We start from the raw sequence: 16,993 nt of genomic DNA on the forward strand, positions 1-16,993 counted from the left end.
TAAATTCTTTATAGCAAAAATGATGATAATATTATGACAAATATTTGATTTTACATCGTTTACCATTTTTCTAGATCATTTCGAAACCTAAATATTCACATAATTATATGAAGTCCACATTGATATTAGGAACATTTTACAGATTAATTTAATAAAATTATATCTTATAATATGCAGCTTTAATAGACAGCACCAAAAAGTTTTGAAATGCAATTATTTTCATAAAGTTTAAATATAATCAAGTAAAAATATTAATTGACATTTTATTGGAATATTAAATTTTTTTTATATATTTGCCGCTTTGTTTGATTTATTACTGGTGTCTCACCACTTCCAATTAGACTCTATGACAATCCTTTGAGCCCACACTTCATATATTCCCAAATAATACCAGAGAGCTAATATATTGATTTTTAACGATTTCATAATTGCCATATGTGTGGACGAATCTTAAGACCTCTAATTTTATAGAACTAACGTCGCCATTAGTTTAGTTGCTGGACAACTTCGTTCGCGTTCGTTTAATTATTGTTTGTGTTGTAGGATTTGATTTAAAATATATATATCTGATTATGTTAAAAAATATGAGGAAGTGAAATGAGAATTTTCTACAACAAAAAATCTGGGAATTTTAAATACATGCAAGGTAATGGCATGTTTTTATGTAGATATGTATTACAACGAGGACCTAATCGAGAAACCCAAGATATAATAGTTTCCAATATATGCCAAATAATTACCTGAAAGAAAAGACTATTAAGGTAAACAACTAAATAATTTTATTGATAATCAGCAGTAAAAAAATGATATATATTTTACAGAAAGCAATTTATCTAACTTTTCTTCAAAGTTTACGTCAAAGTCACACGTGGTAGAGATCCAAATATTGTTTAAATTATGTATCTACTGCAAAGTTCAACTAACAGTAGTTGGTAAGTGTTATATTTTAATTTGCATAATTGAATTTACGCTAGTACATCATTTTTACAGTGACGTTATCTAATAATAAATACATACAAATTATAAATATTTTAATAAGATAGTTACTTTTTGTTATATTTATTTAGAACCAGATTGTTACAAATGTATTGTTTGTATTGTGTTCTATTAACCCTAGGCCTTTTATTAACTCTCTCAGTTGCTGGAAAATATAAACTTATACTTTATGAATTTCTATTTTGGCTTATTTAATATATATGTGGAGATTGCGATGAGAAATTAGAATTAGATAAGTTGTAAAAGTATTTCCTGTCACTTCTTGAAACAGATATTTCCCTAAGGCTTACCTTAAAAAGTTCAAGTTAGAGCCTTACCTTGTATTTCTGCTTTACTGTATTGTATTTCTCCTTTATGTATATATATATATATATATATATATATATATATATATATATATATATATATATATATACATTTTAGTTCTCGTTTCCTTGTAAAGTCATATTGATATTAGTATATTTCTCCTTAGTTTGTTCTGTTACTACCTGTATACATCTTTATTGATAACACAACATTTAATCACTACATTCTCCTTAAACATTTGTCATATCTGCAAAACAGTTACTATTATTTCTTTCCTCATATATTTTAATAAAACGTTCATGTATATTATGGACAATAACGTACATGATCTTGGTAACTGTCAGCATTGAATCATAAACCAACATTCATAAAGTTTTATTCAATCACTGTCACGTTTAGAAACAATAATCAAGTGAATAACTAAGCTGTTTATTTCCAATCTGTCAAAAACTTGCTCATGGTTCTACTATTTGTCAATTTCTTCTTCAATATGTCTGATCGAGCTCGTCCAGACCGAAGGTGTTGTTTTCAGTAATGCCCCTTTCCATAATTCCAGATTCTAATTTGAATATCCTCCTCCATATCGACTAAATTAGATGAAATATGCAGTGATAAGGAGGAAGACGTAGTACTCTGTTTCCAATGTGGTACTCTCAGGATTATTTCTAAAAAGTAATTTGCATAAAATGCAATTAAATATTTCATTTATATTTACTAAGTAAAATTTTGCAATAGTTCATTCTTTAACATGGTTTATTCGAAACTTTATGCACTTTAAACCATTCCTTAATTGCATTGAACTTAATTTTGATTGATGCACATGTTGGGATCCTCTCCACCAGTGTACAATGGTATGGGCATTGTACATAACAATAACTGATGGTTCCTCCGAGATCTTTAAAAGCTGATTTTCAAACTACTGCAAAAAGACATTATGGTTCTTTTCTCCTTCATAGTCATCCTTGGACTTAGAGGAAAACACTAATTCTGCACCAGAAATAAAACCATTCCTGTTTCCAGGATGAAGAACTATATGCAATGAATTATTAATAAATGTTATGACTAACAAAACTTAACCGATATCTATTCCAACATTTACATTTTTCCATCAACTTTAGTTGTCTTTACATTATATTTATTTTTATCTTGCCATGAGCGACCCAATGTACCATTCTGAAATATTCATGTCTCATCTAAATATACAAATTGATATAATAATTCACCCTTCATTTTGTTTTTAACATGTTTTGAATGTTTTTAAAAATTGTATTCTTTAAAATCAATGTTTGGAAGTTCCATTAAACCCCTTCGTGGGTTATATTTATACCACTTAAATCCTATATTCCCAACAGTGTATGAAGGGATATTCTACATGCCTCAAATAGCTGTATACCTTTTGGCTTTTTATGGATACTTTCCCGACAAACAATATTCTCTGAGATAATTGTATTAAATTATGTTTCGATTGAAAAAACTACTTTCTGTTTTGGTCTCTGATATAGCTAACATCAAGCTGATTCGTCACCTGTTTCTCATAAAAAAGATTTCTTTTTGATGAATTTAAGGTTATATTGTTTTTAATTTTTTGAGATAGTTTAGTGACCGTGCCCGTACTAATAATGCAGCTGCAACACTAAAAAATATTATCAGTAAAAGCTGCCGCGATTTGAAATACCTTAAAACAAGGTTTGCTGGTTTACAACCCGTAATTATAATATTTTGAATAATTTTGAGTACGTTTGACAACCGGACGATTTTGACAGGCTATTTCGGTTTCATATCAGACAGAATTGTGTCTCTTTTTAACTAAAATAAAATGAAAAGTCTGATACTAAAACGAATTTACAAAATGCGACAGGCAATACATTAAACATATTGATGGCGCATATATAAATAAACTTTGATTAGATTATATATTAAATATCTTAGCTTTAGCCTGGCAACTACTAGTAACGCTAATGGCAGGATATTGTGCGTCTGTCTCCTTTGATCTCATTGCGCGTCCTTTATAGTTGGGGTACAAGCTGGTACGTCGCCCTTAGTACCGTGTGCACATGTAGTATGACATGTGCACACAGTACGAAGTACATGCTAGCATAGTTTATCATTACTATCAGTTACCGTTTTCAGTTTTATAATGGTTCAATCATCCTAGTTACTCATTTTATTGCCTACCATTGTCATTGTCTTTATTTGAGATTATCAATACCATCCATTACCAGTGTTTGTCGAAATATTCATTTATCCGTACCATTATTATTGATACTACTATAACCGCCAGTATTTAGACTGCAACTACCGTTACATTTTAATTACCTAACAATAGAAGAATCTATCATGGTAATATGTCAATTATATTTTAATTTCACCCTTGTTATTGAAAATAGGTTGCTTAGCTACGTTTTATTATGTTTGCACACTTATCACCCGATCACATCAAACATCGAGATCTCGCACGCTTATTTTCATTATTTATATTGCCATTTATTGAGTAATTAGTTGTTATATCATTTATATTGATCTCTGTTTTTATATATTTAAGATGTTTGATTATTTTATATTGTTTTATAAAATATAGTTTTATTTTACGTCCTGGGTTTAAAAACAACTCTACATAACTAAGATGTTACTACTTTACCAAAAATAAAAAGTACAAGAAATGTTTTGTTACTTTTATAAGCCAATTATATGGAAATTGTTATTATTAGTTAAATTCAAAACAAATTGACTGAAATAGAATAAAAATTGAAGATAATCTCATACAATCTATAAATTACAATATTACGTAATAATGTAGTTGGCAATAAAGTCCTGACCTGATATTATTTGCTAACCTGTTTGGGGAGTTTTAAATTATAGAATTGAATTAACATTACTCTCATAAACAATTTCTACGGAAGCTCAATAATAGAAATTATTGTTACTATTGTTGAAATAATATCGCATAACCTTCAAACCTAATAATTTAATACAAAACAATAAAAGCAAGAAATTATCGCCCAATATTTTTAATGATAAAGTCGTAGCATTGTGGCCTTTTACTTCGAAGAGCTGAATTATTATTTTTAAATGACAGAATTGAATTTAAAATAGAAATCAACTGAAATACTTTACTTAACCTTTGATGTTCAATGTGTCTCGCTCAAGAACAATGGAAATCTTTAATATATATTTGAATATTAAAATAAATTGTCACTGTTATTACACTGTTAATAAAAAGTCACCAATATATTATTTAATTGTAATTGACAATGATAAATTATTTATCTTGCATGTCTTAAAGACAACCAATAATTACAAATAAGGTATGAATAAATATACCATTAGTTTAATTTTATCGTTTATGTAGATTTCAATGAAATATCTGACAACATAGACATATTAAAACTAGTATCTTCAGTATCAATTAATTAAAATTTTATATGCGGTGGTGATATCTGTCTTTTAACATCCTCAAATTAATCCTTAATTTTGGGAAAGTACATTCAAAAATACAACTTTTCCTAACAAGGGACGTTAATAAGACTTTATTAATTTCAATTTTTAAGCTCAAGAAAATATTACCAAGGTAGTTTGAATTTGATTTTAAGAAATATTATAATAAAAGAAAAACAATTCAAATAATTATTCTTTTTGAACAATTGGGAATATTTCTAAAGGCTTCCCTGCTTTATTTTTATTTGTAGAATAATATTAAATATTAGATTCCAAAATGTTATTTAAATAGATACTAAATAGCTGTTTGATCTGTCCTATCGTTGTTTTTTTTTCTTCCGCCTTTGCATTTCCAATGCCAATCGCGTGATTTTTAGACAGATCAGACATGTGTTGATTTTTTTACACATCCGTGGAGCGTGTAGACCAGCATTGAAACCGTAATTCTGTTCACTAGCGTATAAAGCACCACTTAAGATCTGTCATTCCAGGGCAAAATAACGTCAGATCGACTGCTACATTACCGATATGTTAAAGTATATTTAACATATCATTTATATATAGGGAAAATAGTATGCAGCTGCATATTGAAATTTTGCCATTTATCTTAAGTCTGCAATCCGTTAACCCAACAACAATACAATAACAATACAGCAATAACAAATTATTTAGTATGTTTATTGGCAAACAGCAAAATGAACATAAATGAATAAATTGAACTACACTTGCCTTCAATAGATCCGTCGATAATGACTACTATGTGATGTAACTAAAACAATAATTTTAAAAATAGTTTATTAATATGTTTCTTTGTTTTACTTTTTATGTTTTGAAGCAGTTGAAGAAGAATTGCAGAAAGAAGTAGGCTGGATAACGGTTAAAAATAAGAAGAAAGCAAATAATTCCCCAGGATCTTCACCGCAGCAATTAAAAATAAAAAAAATCAATGAATAAAATAAAAAAATTAGAATGCCCAGGCGACCCTCAATTATCCAAAGTAATGTTACCGACTTTGACTTGCTTTACGAAACACTGAGGTCCAACTATATAGTGTTCAAAGCAATGGTACTAAATAATGGGCAAATAAAATTGAACGTGGAATGTTCGTACAACATTCACGAAAATAATAGATTGTCTAGAGTTGCTGAAACTGCAATGGCACTCTTATGAAGACAAACAATCAACATCTAAAAGTGAAAAAATTATCGCAGATTTTAACCAAAATGGGCTTAGATGTTTAAATGCGACAATGATTTTAAAAAAGGAAAAGAATAAAAATGACATTTATTTATTTCACATTTATGTTAGCTTTTCAAGAGAGGGGAAATAGAGTAGCTCAAGTTAAAGCTCAAAAAACAACTAAAAGGTAAATTGAAGAAGTCACTTTTCTGTTCATAATTGTCACAATTAATTCATGAACTGTCTTTCTATATTTGTAGTGCCTATTTTCATCGTTCCAGGCTCTCAACCAGGGTGTTCAAAGCTAGTGTCATCGACATTTGATCAAACATCAGAAGGTAATGGTAATGTTTGTATTAATTCAGCCAGTACCCCCCTTTCTGCTCATTCTTACCGTTAATTACTAAGTTCCATTTTCTATTTCCAGTTTCGAATTTCCTATTTTCATTTTTCCAGAACCTCAACAAGGTTGTTCAAATTATGTGCTATCTACGACTGTACAAATTCCAACAAAAGGTAATAATACACTGTATTAGTTTAATAATTAGTACTAAGAGGAATTTTTTCAGATTTTCGCAGCTACAACAGTCATATTAAATGGTTGGTTAATTTCGTCAAACATATTTAACACCAAAAAATTATAGATAATCATAAATATAGTACATAGAAGAAGAAACTAGCATCTATCTGTAAAGATCGTTTAAAATCACTAGATCATTCTGAAATATTCCAAGATATAAACTCCTCAGCATACAGCTTTTTAATTTCCCAACTAAAGAATCAAAAGAGAGCCCCAAGAGAAAAACAGTTTACAACAAGAGAGAAAGTTATGGCTGTAGGCCTCTTGAAATCTAGCAGAAAAGTCTATAGGATATTGTCAAAAATGTTTGCTCTCCCTTCAAGGGGTACATGTCTAGCTCTGCTTTGGAAAATACCACTTCGAGCGGGTTTAAATGAACAAATGTTTTTCTTAGTCAAAAGGGCAATACAAAAGATGACTGATGATGATAAATATTGTGTTACTTATCTTCGACAATTTGAACTTAGCACCCAACTTGCAATATAATTTAAAACAAGATTTCATTGAAGAGCTGGAGAATCAAGGGACCAATAGAAATGCAGCCATAGCAAACTATGTAAGTGTTTTCAATGTAAAGGGCATGTTCAGAGAATGGAAGAAAACTATCTGCTTTACATATTCCCATGGCCCAGTTAAATCGGCAGTTTTAAAAATGTCTATAATTTCAATCATTTTAAGGTTTATAAATCCTCTGCACAGTCTGCGACCAGGGATCTGCTAATCAGGCTACTATCAATAGTTTATTGGCACAGTTAACTTTTTAAATTCTTGTGAATTCAAAGTAAATAAAAAAAATCCACTTTATGATATCCCTCATTTATGTAAGGGAATTAACAGACCAACATGTAGTTCCTGAAAAAGTACCAAGATGAAGGTCAAGAATTGTTTATGTGTAATAAAGCAAGTTGGGGTGAGTTTATTCATATTAATAATCATTCAAATATTTATTTTTTAATTTCAGATATTAATCTCCTCCTGAAAGAAGCTATGCAGACAGGAGATATTCTTTTATTTTTGGATCAACTATTTGATAGTTGTAACTCTTTAAGGAAGGATTATACACCATCAATAAAGGGGGGATATTGAAACACGAAGAAGTGTGGTGTAAAGCGATTCAATATCTGAATAGTTCAAAATTTTATTACCTAAGTAAAAATAAATTTGTTAGAGGGCCGTCAATCAAAAAATTAATAACTACCTTGAGGGGGTTCATTTTATTAAAGCAAAAATATTTGAGTAAGTTTCTCAGCAAATATATTAGCTTAAGGATTCTTAACCAAGATAGTTTGGAAAATGTTTTTGGATCTATTAGAGCTCAGGGATCCAGGAATATACATCCTTCATCTAGTATCTTTAAGAAGTCATTTAAAGCGTTCCCTATAAGTTCTTTCTTTTCATCTCATTCACCATTAGAATATTGTGGATGAACATGAAGCCGCTTTAGATAATTTACATTCTTTAATAATAGGGGATGTATTTCCAAGAGTTGAGAAATTGCAACTTGACTTTATAACTTCAGTTTTAGATGTTCCTATAAGAGCAAACAAAGTTTTATATTGTATCATAGTATACATCTCAGGTTATTTAGTAAAACTTTTGAAAAAAGAAATTAATTGTGATTTTTCCTAACACACAATTATGAACAAATCAGTAGACTCACAAATTGAGACTCATTTTATAGATGCATATTGTCATGCCCCAGGCTCCAGCAAAATTGTTTTATTATAATGTCAGTAGGTCTTTGAGCTATCTCTTTTATTTTATTCAGTGATTTTGCCACGTCATTAATATAACAAAATGTTTGTCAAATGTTTAAAAAAAAGTAAATTTAAAACCCTTTAATTGTAAATTCCATAATGATCTTTCAGATTGAATATTAAAAGTACTAACAAGGTGCGCTATATACTTTTTGAGTAAAACAGCTCAACAGAATTTTAAGAGGGAAAAATCTCAAAGTTTACTTTCAGTACAAGAAAATAAAGACAGAACTATGGATAGGTCCTATTAAATGAATGGCCCTGAACAAATATCAAAAAGGAAAAAGAGGGAAGAGATAATTTTAATTTGGAATGCACCCAAGTTTTTTGTTTATGATTGTATATATAGGTATATAATATTTATATTTTATAGATATATTTATTTTTATATTTTATGGATATACCTTATTTATATTTGTTTATTGTTATTGATTATATTTATATTTATTTATTTTTACATATTATATTTTATATTTTAATGAATTTTATTTAATATATTTATTTCAGAAAAAAATAGTTTTTGTTAAAATTTCATTGGTCAATTGAATATGACGTCAAGGCTTCACGTGCCAGACATTACTAATGGTCCGATCAAACATCTTTATAGTAAAATAATTTTCAAACAGGTGCCTATATTGGAGATTTATATTGACCAATCAAATTACTTGAATGGCCAACTGTCGCGCCCTGTGGGTATTGTGCAAAGCAAAACTTTGCGCCAGAGTCCCCTAATGAATTGCATCTCTATTATTCTATGGGCTCAAGGTATCATTCATCTACGAACTTTCCTTGATACAGGTTAAAATTAAATATTTGTGAAACCTTTTGAATTATTTGTAACTTTATGTAAAATGAGTTATAGACACGGTAAGTTACTTAAAAAAAATTTTTAAATAACCTGCCAAAATTTAAAGAACAATTGATTTTTCTAAATGCATTATATTTAATCAACTCATTTCAGAAAATAAGAGGGGCATGGACAACAACCCCTGTTATAACAGCAGCCGCAAGAACACTTCTGATAGCGTAACAGAACTATGGATAGAAAACAGATTTATCGGAAAGATTATAGGTTAGCATGAAATATTTAAACATTCTTAGAACAAAACAACTATTATATTTATTATTTACAGGGAAAGGGGGTGTCAATATTAGAGCTCTAGAGCGAGAAACAGGCGCAAGTGTTCAGGTGACTAATCAATTGAATGGAAACAAAACTCTAATCAGTGTTATTGGTTCCACCAAGGCAAGCAATAAGGCAATTAAAATACTTGTTGCAAAAACTAAACATTCGCCAGCACCTCTTGTACCAGAGCTACCACCTGCGCCAGTACCAGTTATTATTGAACCTCTGAAAAAAAGCCCTCCCAAGAAAGATTATTTCGACTCAGATGAATGCGTAAGTTTTTCACATATTTGTTATAAAGGTCATCAAAATTAATTAATATTACACAATATCTTATATAATTATTATTGGTATTACTAAAAATTTGCGAATTGCATTTTGTGTGTTGATAGAGTAGAATTAGTTCAAAAAAGCTGATAAATTCTTGTGGAATGAAACTTCTGGAATATCTTTCTTGATCCTATTCATAATTTTGTAGCTGTATTAGCATATAGAATTTGGATATTACCTATTCTGATAGGGAAATATTTTCTCTGTAGACTGTAAAATGGACATAGACAGATGTATTCTCATTCAAACTGATTCTACATTATTCCAATGTCTAATTGTTAATTTTGTATATTTAACATAGGAATTTCCTTACTGCTTCGTCGTGGTCTTTTAAATAGTATTTATAATGCTAAAAAAAACTTCATATTATTCTGAATTTTCTTTTATCGGTAATACAAACTCTGGCTTCCTTAGGACAATTATTAAATTTGGAACGCAAGAAAATATTTACTTTATGAATCCGTTTGTTTATAGGCCAACTTAGTTGGGGTTTAAGTAATTAATGAATTTGGAATTGGATTTGGAAGTATGGATGGATTTGGAGAACTATTATATTAAGTTTGCTCTACGTTTATATAATTTAGGGAAATGGTCAAATTACCATATTATGAAGAAGTCGATTGCATCTGTACTTCTAGGCCACAATCTTGGCTTGTCAGTTGATAATATTGTACATTTATAATAATTTACTTTTTATCAGCTAAGGGAGGAAGAAGTCTATTGGTCCCAATTTCCCGAAATTAAGAAAAATTTTTATGAGGAACACCCTCAAGTAAGTGCCTTAACGGAGAAAAGTGTTGCCCAAATAAGGTTCATGAAAAGTAATATAGGTAAGTGGCCACGCATGTGTTAAAATTCACTTAAAATTACAAGTTAAATATTTTCAGTTGTCGATAGAATTATGGGAAAAAATGATGTAGTTAAGCCCATAGCCAAGCCATTGTTAACATTTGAGCAGGCATTTTATAACTGTCCAGAGATTTTAGTAAAGCTCAATAAAGCGAAATTCCACGAACCAACGCCTATACAGTGCCAGGCTTGGCCGATTTTATTATCGGGAGAGGATATGATTGGTATTGCTCAAACTGGGTCCGGGAAAACGTTGGCGTTCTTGTTACCGGCGTTCATTCACATTGAGGGTCAAATGACGCCGAACGAAGAAAGACGCGGACCGGCCGTCCTCATTGTGGCGCCCACACGAGAAATGGTTATTCAAATAAATAAGGAGGTGAATAAATATCAATACTCCGCAATAACGTCGTAAGTATTTTAGAGAGATAAGGTGTCGTGCAAACCTTTAAATGAGATTATCTTCTTACAGGTGCTGCGTGTACGGCGGTGTCGACCGCAAGAAACAAGTTGCTGCTCTACAGGAAAATGTCGATATCGTAATCGCAACTCCCGGAAAAATGAATGATCTGATGAATTCAGGTGAGAGCTTCGACTTACTTAAATGTTGTTTCCAATAATCTGACAATGTATATTATCTTTTTAGGTGACTTATTTATCGAAAATATCACTTACGTGGTATTAGACGAGGCGGATCGTATGTTAGACATGGGATTCGAGGCACAAATAAGACGGGTGCTCTATGGTATCAGGCCTACGAGGCAAACCGTGATGATGAGCGCTACATGGCCTTCGGGCGTAAGACGCCTGGCCGCTAGCTATACAAAAGATCCAGTACAAGTTTACGTCGGTTCTAGAGATCTAACAGCAACGCACTCGGTGAAGCAAACTTGTGTAGTGTGTAAGGAGAGTGAAAAAGAGAATCTTCTCTTCGATTTATTAGATAAATTGAGTATTAACGATAAAGTGATTGTGTTCTGCGGTACGAAAGGAAAAGCCGTTTATATCTCTGTCGAGTGCGTTATGAGGCGGCTACCCAGTGCTTCAATATATGGCGGCATGGAGCAAGAAGATCGTGAACAAGCCATTAACGATATAACAGACGGAACCGCAAGCATTTTGATTGCCACAGATGTAGTTTCCAGCTTAGATATCGGAGATGTTACGTAAGTGTAACATGTTTCCCCTTTAGCATAGTTAATTGTTTCGCTTTTACCAGGCATGTGATCAACTACGATTTCCCTAAATATATGGATGAATATGTCCATAGAATTGGCCGAACGGGAAGAGCTGGCAAAACAGGTGAATGTGAATCGATCAGCTTCTTCACCAAAGATGATTGGGCGAATGCATCCAAACTTATAGAAATACTGGAAGAGGCAAGCCAGGTAATGTATTGGCGACAATCATCAAGTAGTATTTTTATTAATTATTTTTTCCATTCTTAACGACAGGAAGTATCAAAGAATCTATGCGAACTAGCGGAACTATATGACAAATTATATAGGAAGAAAAATGAGGACGAAGTATTGCCGAAAAGGAAACCGTTGACCTTCGCAGAATTTTGGAGCTGATAATGAAAATTAAGAATATAGCTGATGATCATAATCTAATCATGATACATACTAACTTGTTAATGGATGATATTAATATTATAACCTTTAATAATTTAAAGAATAAACATCGTTAATTTATATAAGTTCTTTAGCTCAACCCTATCAATTTTTCCTTTTAACAACGCTAATAATACTTTTATAATAAAACTGGCAGACACGACAGAAGATGTCCTATTAAAATATCATTATTAATACCGAGTAATTTTAATATTTATTTGGACACACGTAAATGCATTCATACTTGATTTGGTAATAACAAAATTTTAATTTCATTCCAATTTAGATTATACCAAATGTGATGAGGTGAACTAGTAGACCCTATGCACATCAAAAATCACTACTCTGCGATGGTGGAAGTATATATACGGAACCGATATTGCCGGTATCAGTTGTTCCATTTACGTGACTGATAATAACATTAGGCGAATGTATTAGTCCTCAGAACAAAGCTCGTTTGATTAAACTTAAGGTATCGTAATTGCTCGCTTTCAACTTTCGTTTATATACCAAAGATGCGTTGAAAGTACTACGTGTATCACTTACCATCAATCGGAATGCCTAGAAGTTCATAGCCAGAATTCAATGTTGTACTTGTTATTGGATTTCAGATTTTACTAGTAAATGCATTTCTTAACAAAAACACTAACAGAGTATTGAAGGTATTAAAAATGCAATTTTATGTATCAATAGTCAAAATGAACATTCCATAGAGGACTAATTTATAAAATAATTTAATAGAATTCTAATTTCTCATTTGTTGGTGTGTTGTTAGTTCCCATGTGGGACACAATGTTAAGTAGAAAGTAATAGATAAATGAAAGCCATAGAAGACAAATTAAAGATGAACTATCTGCAACAAATGTTATAATTTTATTTAAAAATTGAGTTAAAACAAATACAGAAATTAGCATAAAATGTTAATAACCTTAATCACATATACTGAAGTAATCTAATGACTGATCCCTCTAGGCCAAAGAACCGTCTCTGTAGGGCGTACCCATGACACTCGACCAGGATGTGTCTGATGCTCAGCGGGGATCTGCAATTATTACAAATGGGTGTCGTCCCATTTTTTTCCTCCTTTAAGAAGAAACTTGTGAGTCAATTTGCAGATATTCAAAGTCGGGAGAATATACTTGCGCTTAATAAGGTTCTGGTAAAATTATTTTTTTACTTCGCAGAATTTATTACTTGCCATCAAATACCAGTTTAATTGATCCAGTTTTATAGGGTGTGGTATAATGCGAATTCAGGTCTCTGCTTCAATGAAGAAAACCCTCCGAGAGCGATCCTTCCCTCCTCCCCGCTTGATAATCAGCTCATTCATTACCCTCAGTTCCCATGTGAAGTGGAACCCACATGTAAATGATGTTCTTGCCACTATTATAATTGATGGTGTTTAGCTCGCGGATGTACATTATCAGTGAATGATGTGTCTGTACTGATCCAAAACCTCCTAGAGAGCTCATGGAGTCAATGACAATTACCACCGAGATCACTTCTAGGCTGTTATGAATGTATTTCAGGGCTTTATTGATGGCCAGCAATTCGGCAGTAAAAATTCTTGCCAAAGAGAGCAATTTAAAATGCTCTTATTTTAATGCCGAAATATATGCAGCTCCCGTATATTCGTTACTCTTAGATACCACTGGGTAGACCAAGAGGGGATTAAGATATTTTTCAGAAAGGATTTGTTTGAAAAGGGAGCGCGCACTAAGAGAACTGAGACCATCTTTGGGAAGAAGCCTCACCGAGAGATCAACGGTTATAGGTGCATTTTTCCAGAAGGGTGTTTTATTCACAGGTCTATAAGCTGAAGGCATCTCTATTGAAAGACGGTTAGAAATTCTCTGAAAGTTATGACAAGACCCTTTATATATTCTGCCCAAAATAGTGATATTGCAGTTGGTAGAGAAAAACCCATTCAAGCCCATATTGAGACAATTTTGGCTTGAATCTCAAAGAGCCTACATACTTTAGTAACAGGAGCTCCCGTCGAGAATTCAAGGAAGAAATCTCCGCTTCGCAAAGTAAACTATCCATCGGGCTGGTACTCCTAAAGACTCCTAGCGCAATCCTAGTGCTGTGTTTTGGATTTAATTAAATATTTTTATAAATGAGGGCGCTGCAGAAATGAAACACTGGCAGCCATAATCAAGCTTACTCAACGTCAGCGCTCTATATATGTTCAAGAGGGCACTCCACTGAAAATTAGCAAGGGATCTAACTAGGCTAATGTCAGCCAGGTATCTGTTCTTTATATATTTAATGTTTGGGAGCCAGCTGAGCCGTGAGTCAAATATAATTCCTAGAAATTTAGACCTTTTGTTTCCGCCCAGGAAGGAAGAGTATCAAAGCATTTTGGAAGAAAATGCCGGCTCATCTGGTGGTCCTAATGAGTATAATAGATAACAATATCATCTGCAAAGAAACGTACTTTAATTTGCCTTGGTATTGCCTTTGTATTTAATTCTTTGATGGAGTCGAATGTAATTAAAAATTGGGCTGATACTGGAGTCTTGAGGTACACCGTACAGCCCAGGTTTTTTGATGGTGGGAAACGTTCTTTTTTATTATTGCGGTGTTAGCTGGATGTATGGTATGATAAAATGTATATCTTCTAAATTTTATGAAGGATTCTTTTATTAATGTTTTTCTGATATTAAGCAAATATCTATTTTTTTCCTATCTAGGGTAGCGTGATGTTGCTGCATTCGAAACTGCTATTCGGATATATTTATTTGCCATTTCGGGTTTTTAGGACCACAGGCCTAATACTTTTCAATTCTAGTTTTTCAATCCTTTTGGAAAAATATTGGATTATTTTTTCCTGTCTGTCCAGCGTTCCTATTAGTTCAAGTAGCAATTCGTCGGTGGTTGATTTATATTTCTTTGTATCTCTTTGGTTAGTTTGACTGATACTTTGGGTATAAGTAATTTCACCATTAACTTTGTTATATTTTGTCGGTTCTTTCTCTTCACTCATTGCTTCTTGAGATTTAACTTGAGCGATTCTATTTCTCCTCTCTTGTAGTGTTTTAGCAACTACACATCTTCTATAACTTACCGGATGCGCTTCATTCCAGTTTGCACATTTCGACTATCATATCAATTAATTTATTTCATTAATTTAGAGTAGAATATAATAGAATATAATATAATTTTCAATTTTTTTTAATTATATTGATACAGTTTTACAGTTTTCTTATTTTGAAATTCCTATCCTTTGAGTGCCTTAGCTCTTGCTAGATGTCGCGCGCCGCTTGTTCTTTTTCTCTAGTATATTTTCGCATTTAATTTGTAGATTTTGTGGATTATTTCTTATATTCCCGTTTTAATTACTATCTTTTCCTTTTATTATTAAATTAGAGTGACCCGTAATTTATATCGTTATATATTGTTTTCGTTTCTCATTTTGAAGAATTGACGTACGCGCATGGGAGGTTATGTCTTCGTTCTGTTTATACGTTTTGTTTATTTTATATTATTATTGTTGTGTTTTTAGGGTTTCTTATGGATTAGACCGATCTTGTGTGATTTGGCGACCTATGACTTGTTTGTTTTACCCCCTCGTACCACTTGGAGGTTTTGTCGGACACCATCTGTGTCACTAGGAAATTTGCTTGTGCTTGACGATTGAATACCACCAGACTAGGATTGTACTTTTGCATGAATATTTGGTATTATTTCAGGGTGAGTTTAGATGTTATCATTATCCATATATCTTATCTTATTCGGAACTGATTCATTAGATGACCCGTGTGTTTTGATTTCGTAAGGCATGAAGTCCACTGAGATTACCACTCCGAGGGATCGTGAAGTGACGCTATAAATATATTTTGATGTTGTTTAACTACATTTATTTTATTTTATTTTGTTGCTAGTTATTTTCCCACCAAGATATCAGCAGTGTATTTGTTTATTGTATTTTTCTTCTTCAGATTCTTTGGCAGAACTGGTGGAATTGACCATGATTTATTTGGAGATAATATATCCGAAGCTATCCGTGGCACCATGCAGCCCTTCTGTACTCGATGATTAAACGCTATCAGATTAGGGTTTTGGCCTTTGCTTGAGTGCTTTCAGGTATGTTGAATATTATATTTGTTTTTATTAGACTTATTTGTTCGAAATTTATTAGTTAGATGACTTATGTGTTTTGATTTGCAAGGTATGAGGTCTATTGAGATTACAACCCCGTGGGTCGGTGCTGTAACTTCGTGAATGTGTTTCATATTGTTCAACTACTTTTGTTGCCAATCATCCTCCCATTGGGATATCAACAGTTTATTTATGAATTGATGGAATTGATTGTGTTCTAGTGGTGCAAAGCATTTTGGGACTATTGATACTATGAATTTGCGACTTTTCTACACTATAAGATGATTATTACTTGTCTTGTTTTATGAGGTGTGTCTCTGTCCTTTGAATGATTGTTTTAGATGATTGTGCTTTATGCAGAGGTTGTGCGGAGGTTATTTTGTGAGGATAGATATGAGATGATATGAATTTATGCCATCTCATTTGGTGAATTAGAAAATTTATATTTCTTTATGGATTTTGATATTATTTGTCTATTTGAGCAGTCCTAACCCCATTTACTTATTGTCTTTATTTTTAGGTAGATTGGGCTACACAACAAGACTCCTATGTTGTTTATGTGATGAAGATGCGGACCTGTAGTGCTATTGCTCAAACTAAAGCAAACCATCAGCACCTCTCGATCTTCTCCATGCCATTTTACATGATTGAAGCATATACTCCCATGCTCGTCGTTCCGGATCGTCAGCTTATTTTAATTGTTTTATGGTTCCTATAA

General features: G+C 32.0%; 1 protein-coding gene and 3 long non-coding RNA genes across 5 annotated transcripts in view; all 4 read left to right on the forward strand.

The window, feature by feature from the left end:
* LOC143205872 (putative ATP-dependent RNA helicase DDX43) overlaps positions 1-12,252 on the forward strand; it is a 28,746-nt gene extending 16,494 nt beyond the window's left edge. For both annotated transcript variants that reach the window (XM_076418909.1, XM_076418908.1), the window contains exons 2-9: positions 9,215-9,325; positions 9,387-9,652; positions 10,410-10,539; positions 10,597-10,969; positions 11,031-11,140; positions 11,205-11,724; positions 11,778-11,946; positions 12,013-12,252. In XM_076418909.1, the coding sequence (XP_076275024.1) occupies positions 9,215-9,325; positions 9,387-9,652; positions 10,410-10,539; positions 10,597-10,969; positions 11,031-11,140; positions 11,205-11,724; positions 11,778-11,946; positions 12,013-12,132 (1,799 nt within the window). In that variant the 3' untranslated portion in view covers positions 12,133-12,252. The remainder of the gene's footprint in view (positions 1-9,214; positions 9,326-9,386; positions 9,653-10,409; positions 10,540-10,596; positions 10,970-11,030; positions 11,141-11,204; positions 11,725-11,777; positions 11,947-12,012) is intronic.
* On the forward strand, positions 624-5,712 carry LOC143205891 (uncharacterized). The gene is made up of 3 exons (XR_013007966.1): positions 624-761; positions 822-932; positions 5,573-5,712. It is a non-coding gene; the product is annotated as an uncharacterized LOC143205891 (long non-coding RNA).
* Positions 5,966-6,617, forward strand: LOC143205890 (uncharacterized). The gene is made up of 4 exons (XR_013007965.1): positions 5,966-6,103; positions 6,177-6,254; positions 6,344-6,432; positions 6,486-6,617. It is a non-coding gene; the product is annotated as an uncharacterized LOC143205890 (long non-coding RNA).
* Positions 12,253-15,704: 3,452 nt separating the features above from the next.
* On the forward strand, positions 15,705-16,993 carry LOC143205869 (uncharacterized). Its single transcript, XR_013007948.1, has 2 exons — positions 15,705-15,867; positions 16,796-16,993. It is a non-coding gene; the product is annotated as an uncharacterized LOC143205869 (long non-coding RNA).

Source organism: Rhynchophorus ferrugineus, unplaced genomic scaffold, assembly GCF_030347505.1.
Source record: "Rhynchophorus ferrugineus isolate W39M unplaced genomic scaffold, kcgeb_rfMv2 rfM30, whole genome shotgun sequence".
Taxonomy (NCBI): Eukaryota; Metazoa; Arthropoda; class Insecta; order Coleoptera; family Curculionidae; genus Rhynchophorus; species Rhynchophorus ferrugineus.